This window comes from Polypterus senegalus, unplaced genomic scaffold, assembly GCF_016835505.1.
Source record: "Polypterus senegalus isolate Bchr_013 unplaced genomic scaffold, ASM1683550v1 scaffold_3052, whole genome shotgun sequence".
NCBI classification, from domain to species: domain Eukaryota; kingdom Metazoa; phylum Chordata; class Cladistia; order Polypteriformes; family Polypteridae; genus Polypterus; species Polypterus senegalus.
In genome coordinates, this window is record NW_024378541.1 from 41,372 (window position 1) to 48,854 (window position 7,483).

The window sequence follows — 7,483 nt, forward strand, 5'->3', positions numbered from 1 at the left end:
CTCATCCCTCCTGCCTCAGCCTCATCGGCCCGCCTCTTGCCAGGTGCTCGTCTGCCTTATCTCCTTAGCTACATCTCTGTCTTGCCTTGTCTTGTCATGTACTTTGGGAAGAGCTAAATCCTTTGAAGCATGATCAGCATGAGACAGGAGAACTGGCAGGGTTGGGGCTTTCTCGCCAAGGTGAGACTCTGAGGTGCCCCTGGCAAAGGAGTGAAGAAAAAGGAGACGGAGGAGGAGAAGCGATAACAAGAGAGAGAACATGTGTCTGCAGGCCAGGATTTTGAGATAGTAGCTGGGCTTCACTAACTCATTCTGCCCGGCTTAACAGCATGCACTAGGTGGTGTGCACTAAAAGAGTTAGTACTAAAATGTTTAATTTACAGAGCTGCATATCCCATTCTGAGCAAGTTCCAGGCAAAAACCAAGGGGTTAATATATTTGCATCGTTCACTTTGTTTTATTACATTTAATTTTTTGAGATTCATCCAGCTATACAAAAAAACAAATCAAACACTGACACGTTCAAAGATAAACACCAAATCTGATTGCCAAAAATACCCATTGTTTTATGAGACCTTAGGGAGATGGAGTCCACTGAACATGTTAAGTATCTACCATATGATACAGACAAGAGACCCCAGGGAAAGGACTATAAAAGCATGGCACAGCCTCCCTCTTTACTGGTCATAAAACCCTGCTGTTGGTGGATCTGGCCACTCATTTTAAGGATTTCTACATGGAAAGAGCCACGAAGTGCAACACACAAAGCTCATTTTAATTAACAATCCCAAAATCTTGAGGTATGTCAGCACCCACACATTTCTGAAGTAATCAGCTTTGCTCGTCCATTCACTCAGGGACAATGTGGAACCCAGCTCCCACTCCCCAACCCTACTAACCCCACAGCAAAAATGAAGAAAATCAGCCAGTGATGTCAATTAATTACACTTAGAGGGCACACTGCCAATTGAATGAGCAATGCCATGGAACTGGATACATGTCGGTGGTTTTGATTAAGCTCAAATGGTTGTGGATGAGATGGCAGCCCACTAAACCCAAGCTTTGAATGAGTCCTCACTGCAGCACCAACCGTGCCCAGCTCCATGTATGCCCTTCCATTGAAGCCCCTGGTATTTTGCACGTTTGAATGGCTGGAAGAGCAGAAAGAGGCGGAGCCTGCGAGACAGCCCACAGTAGATTGCCATGGCAACGACGATAAGAGGAGACATGATTACAAACCCCAAAATTATGAGGGCTGAAGAAGAGTTGTCGTCCAGCAGGTGCTGGCAGTAAGATGCATTGGAGTGCAGGACCTGTGGAAAAGGTTATCAGAGGTCAGAGTTCGCCACCATGCTTACAGAAGTCAGCACCAGTGCATTAGGATGGGAGTCTTGCCGTAAGCAATAATGGATACACACAAGCTTAAAGGGGTGATGTGGTCCATTCTCATGACTGGTTCTGTAAACGCCCTGCAGTGCCACACTGGTCTTATTGTGCTAAATAAATTACCCTTGTGTGAAAATGTCAGTATTCAAAGTTCAAATGCCATTCACAGGCCTGAAGGCATGGCCCAGAGTCGCCAGTCATTTGGTCTACAGCTAACTTACAGTTATCATTCAACCTGAAATGTGAAAGGCCTTGCTCTCCAAAGCAAAAAAGGGGAATGTCCCAGGCTGGATGCCTGCCAAGCCAGAGACAGCCTGCTCCTTCAAGGACACAGTGACAAGGAATGAAACCATCACACGTGGCATAGCAGGGGGCACAGCTCAGCAGCACCTGCTACCTTGGTCTGCACAGGCACGTGGCTACAGCCTCTCGCTTCATTAAGTGTAACAATCAGTGACATTTAGCAGCACGCCGAAAAGGGGAACGAGGAAGGCAATTAGCATTTCTCTGTTTGCACCAGTAAAGGCTCATGGCCCCCAGAGAGATGAAGGTCTGACCCACAGCTCCGCCTGGCCATTCAGTGCACTGACGGCAGGGAGTGAAGTGCATGAATATTAATGGCGTGTCATTCACTTCAATGAGAGTAAAGAGCAACTCTCCCTGTGCAGCTCTTTAAGTGCATTTACTGCTCTCGCCACATAGGAGAGGAGATCCAACTACAGAAAGGTGAAAGAGACCCCATAACTCCACCATAACAAGGTAAAACAGACCCCAAAAAAGAAATCAGAAGAGGGCAGAACAAAGCCGTTTGACAAAAACTGTAAAGAGGTGGAAAATAGAATGTTACCAAAACAAAAGTGAGAATATATCACCGACTACAGCCCCTGGAAGAGGAGATCCCCATCCTCCAAAGAAACTGAAGAGTCTACCAGCAAAAAAGGAACTGGAGAAGACTACCTCATAATGAAGGGAAAGACACCCCAATGAAAGGAGAAGAGGAGATGCCACCCCACCAGGCTTCTTAGTAGTGCCCAACACAGGCCATGACACTTTAGCTACATTCCAGAATGACCATTAAGACTACAGGGAAGACAAGATAACCAGAGGTCAGTGCTGCTATCCTGTTGTTTATACTCACCCTTGAGTGGCACTTAAACCCAAAGTAGATGATCACTATGGTGGGCAGGAGGACCAGACCAAAGACAACCACCAACAGGGTAAAGTTGACAATGAAGACAAAAATGTTGATAGTGGCAACAGCAGTGGACCACAACAGGCAAGACAGAGTAGATCGACGTTCCAGTGGTGGGCATTGCTCGTCGATGGAATAGTCAGGGAGATGCGAGATCAAGTGGGCTGTGTCTGAAAGGTTATCCCCCTCTGGCTCCTCCATGCTGTCCAGATTCCTGAAATATTAGGGGCCCTGGAATAAAGACAAAGAATTGGACCTTACAGCAGATGTAAATATCCATCCATTATCCAACCCGCTATATCCTACCCACAGGGTTACAGAGGTCTGCTGGGGCCAATCCCAGCCAACACAGGTCACACGGCTGGAAACAAACCCTGGGCAGGGCACCAGCCCACCACAGTGCACACACACACACCCCAAGCACACACTAGGGACAATTTAGGATCGCAAGCACACACTAGGGACAATTTAGGATCGCCAATGCACCTAACCTGCATGTCTTTGGACTGTGGGAGGAAACCGGAACACCCAGAGGAATCCCACGCAGACACAGGGAGAACATGCAAACTCTATGCAGGGAGGACCCGTGAAGTGAAACCGGGTCTCCTATCTGCGAGGCAGCAGCACTACCCACTGCGCCACCATGCTGCCCCAGATGTAAACAGACTGTACAAAATGGAACCCGCATAAATGGAACCACTGTATGCTTCATTTATAGAAGGTGAATCAACTATACTGGGTATGACCTTCATTTACACCACTGTCCCAAATGGAAGCACTATGAGCTGGAAAACATGGACGGGTAGATTCTTTACACTTACATGAGACAACTATCACTAAACTCACATACAGTATTCTGAAACTGGAAGACAGTCTAGCTAGGTATCAGTGTGACCTAGAAATGAAGAAGTGGACCTGTGTAACCTCCCTCTTCACTGAATGGGACCAGTATAATATGGGCTGGACCTTCAGATTGAGGCTAGTGTGACTGTCACCCTCACAGACTTGTATAATGCTCACTTACATGGCGGTCCATACTAGAGCCGATAAAAACTACAGACTGAGACCAGACATTTCTCCATCTCCACAGACTGTAGCCAACATAAGTACCAACTTTACGGATATGGATAAGAACTGCATGCTGTGACCAGAGGAATTTCCATTGAAATAGACTAGAGCCAATAAAACTTGCAACTTCATAGACTAGGACCAGAAAAAACATTGATTAACTAGGCCATTCATAGTTCAACCAGCTTAAATAGCACACTGATGCTCTGTCTCCAATGATGGGAACAAGTAAAATTGTTTCTTGCATGAATAATCAGCCATGAAGAATATGAGCTGGACCTTTAGAATAAGAGTTGTGAGCTTACTATCCTGACAGATTGAGACCAGTAGTACAAAGTCCATCTGAACAGCCTGGAAGTTCATCTTTTACTTACATGATCATCTAGAGAACCATCAAGACCACCTTCAAATACTGAGATCACACCAGCCTTTACTTACATGACAGACCAGGTGTGAAGTTGTGTGAGCTGGAAGCTTTAGGTATTTTCACAGGCAGGGACTTGTATACCATTTACTAACATTAGCATTTACTTTGAAACCAACTTGAGCCTGAACTGCACAGACTGAGGCCAGCACACTCTCCATTTCCATAGACTGCAGAAAATATAATTTCTACATTCTTAAGACCAGTACAACCTTCACTTGAAAGGTCTTTGGTACTAGAATAAGCTTCTACTGCAGACTGAGACCGGAGGAGTCTTCACCTCCTGAAGTTGGCTGGCACCAATGGTACACCTTCTACCTTCAGAAAAAGGCCTCATGTCAATGTCCAGACATGAATGAACTGGGTACCAGCTTAAAAAATATCATTTTACTTGGTTGTGTGGTTCCTCATAGCCTCTTAACACGACAAAGAACAGTTTCATTCTGTGAAGTGTTCACTGCATATGAAATGAGATCTTTGGGCTTTGAAACAGTGCCTAATATGTGAACAAAACAGAAATCTTTAATGCATAGCAGACAACCTCACAGAATACTGACAGATCAAGAAATCCTGAACTTAGGCTCTGGGATTGTATGCAGCAAGAACACTTTTAAATCAGAAACTCATTGGTATTTTGTAAATCTCATATCATCTATTTATGTGGCCTGTTATTTGTTTTAAATAAGGGGTTCTTTCTGGAACTATCATTTGGTTAGTTCTTTTGGGAACTAAAAATGGTTCCCCTATGACAATGCAGAACCTTAAGAGTGTAGTTCAGAAAACTCCCATCTTCACAAGCTGAGACCAATACACCATTCACTTACATTACAATTCACGCCGGAGTCAGCAAAAGCTTGAATTGCATCTCCACAAACTAGGCCCAGACCCTCACTGCCTGGACGTTCACTGTTTACTTACATGACCATCTAGACTGGACTCCTAATATATTAGTACAGTGAAAGGAGACCACAGACTTCACACACTTTGAAAATTGGTTAGATGTGAATGAGTTGGAGACTTCTGAAATGTATGCATCTTCCGTACTTACAGACTGGAACCTGTACAGCAATTTTCTTACTTCACAATGAAACCTGCATGGACTTTGGCTATCTGGACCAAGGCCAGCGATCTCCTTCTCTCTACATACAGCACTCAGTATAACTAACTTCTAACTACAGAAACTGGGCTCTCGTATAACTTTCACATTCTCAGCCATACAAACTGGAAACAACATGGCCTGAAGACTGAGACCAGAGGCCTCTCCATCTCTGCAGGTCGGGACATTTAAAAAACATTTCATCTCCATGGCCTGCCAGATTACTCTTTAATTACATGACCTTCTTTACCAGACCCACCATGACTGCCTTTATTGACTGAAATCATTACAACTTTTACGTATGTAACTATTTACTGCAGACATGTATTCACATGGACAGCAACTTCAGACTGAGACTTTGACCTGTACACTATGAACTAAACTAAACAACCTGAGGTCAGTGCATGTCTCACCTCTCCAGGCAACAGTCAATATAACTGTTAACTTAATGAACGTGGGTGGTCCTCAGACCTCCATGGGCTTAATCAGTTACGAAGTGTGAGCTCCACATACTGTAGACTTGCTCTCTCAGTCTCTATACATTGGAGCCAGCTTGATAGATCAACTACAACACAACATCCATACTGGAAGCAACATGAACTGCAGACTGAGGTTAATGGTCTGTTCACCCTCACAGACTAGGATCAGGTGCACACACTCTATTTTCACACACTTCGCTTTTAAGATATAATTTGTGACTACAGATTTGAACTGTAGACTGAAACTAGTGCCCCCACCTGGTCCATTATTGACCAAACACAGCATCATATGTTGAAGCTGGACCCAGCATGCTGTACCCCATCACAAACATTACCACACTGGCAGAATAATCCTTCTAGTACCACAGAAATAAATCTTCACTGTTTTGGATTAGCTGCCTGCAGTTGGCTAAAATGCTTCCTTCGCCTTGTATTATTTATGAAGTTATGCGTTCTGTGCCTTTTTTTGCATTGTCTTGCTCAGCACTTTTTTATTTATTTAATGCTTCACTGGCTAAGGTCGATATAAAGTAAAAAGTGGAAACTACCCAAATTATCCCAATATTGTCTGCAGCGTCAGATGAGTTCAGTGTTCTATCACATTTCAACGATCAACAAAGGTAAAACTCGCCATATGAGAGCCTGGGGCAGGATGAGGCGCACTGGACCGAGCGTGGGTCATGGAGACTGGACTGAGCTGGGAGAAAGTGCAAATCAATGGGGGGAGGTAGCAGAGAACCCGTTAGAAAGTGATGGTACCGCAAAAGTGTGGATGCGAGAGTGGTTAACTATGGGAGCTGAACCTGCTGACTGGGACCAGAACACACTCCCCTTCCATCGCACAGCTTACTTACACGACTGTCTGGAAAGGATCACATATGGATCAGGGCGATAAAAGAAAAAAATAGGGTGCAAGCGAATGATGATTAAAGTGCTGGTGAGTCCCCGAGAGTGATTGTGGGTGAAAAAGAGATAGGTGGGCAATCGGTGTGAAGCATTCAAGAGTGCTGAAGCCCAAGTACGTGGTTGTGCCACCTGCCCGCCCTCTTACTGCACCTTACCTGTTTTTTCTGGCTGCCGATGCCGCCGTCCTGGACCGTCTATCAGGCACCGTTGGCTGTTCTGGGCGCTTTTGAAGGGTGCAGTTGCGGGACAAGGCGTTAGAGTGGTCGGCGGGTCTAGTCTAGCAGCACCCCGGTCCCCCTCGTCTGAAGCTCGGCTCCTGCTTAGCCGCTTAGCCGCCCCGTGTCTGTGATGCCGAGAGCGCTGAAGGCAGGAGGCAGCGGCGGTGCTCCGCAGGTGCTGGCGAACGCTCGTGCGGCTGCGATGTGTGCGTGCGTGCGCGTGTGTGTGTGTGTGTGTGTATGTGCAGACACTCGCAGAGACACTTTGATCAGAAGCGTGTCTCCAACAGCTAAACTGCATCACCCTTTGTGATCTCACTGCAGCAGCGGCTGCAGCCGGTGCCGATCACGCGTATTGAATCCACCCGAGTGTGCACCCAAAAACCCGCGACGTCCCTTCCTATAGACATCGGCTTTACGTGCGTCCTCTTCAAGTAGTTTAACAAGCGAATGCTATACCGAATTCATGTCTAATCTTTTTCAGTAATGCGGTTTAAATGATGCATCACAAAGAATAGATAAGCGCCTTGAAAGATGTCTCTAGTGCCTCAGCTTCAAGTTCGGGGGAGAAGAAATCTCTAGGGTGGCGGGGAACAAGAGCTGGACGGGAGACAGCATCGACACAACCACTGGTAAATGGAGCACAGAAGAGTGAAGTTAGTGACATTCACTGCACCTTTAGTGCTATTTGGGATCGCGGGGGCGGAGCCTTTT

The 7,483-nt window shown here is 45.9% G+C and overlaps 1 protein-coding gene across 1 annotated transcript; it reads right to left on the bottom strand.

The window, feature by feature from the left end:
- Positions 1–524: 524 nt before the first annotated feature.
- On the bottom strand, positions 525–7,239 carry LOC120519603 (transmembrane protein 88). The gene is made up of 3 exons (XM_039742541.1): positions 6,707–7,239; positions 2,525–2,809; positions 525–1,313 (listed from the first exon to the last, which is right to left on the bottom strand). The coding sequence occupies exons 2-3, from the start codon at positions 2,777–2,779 to the stop codon at positions 1,050–1,052; spliced, it is 519 nt and encodes a 172-aa protein (XP_039598475.1). The 5' UTR covers positions 2,780–2,809; positions 6,707–7,239; the 3' UTR covers positions 525–1,049.
- Between the last annotated feature and the right edge of the window lie 244 nt (positions 7,240–7,483).

Bases quoted from the DNA above. Each gene is read 5' to 3' on its own strand.
- LOC120519603 (XM_039742541.1), bottom strand. From the start codon at position 2,779: ATGGAGGAGCCAGAGGGGGATAACCTTTCAGACACAGCCCACTTGATC. The intron at 1,314-2,524 runs GTGAGTATAAAC...CCTTTTCCACAG, and splicing joins GGTTTAAGTGCCACTCAAGG to GTCCTGCACTCCAATGCATC.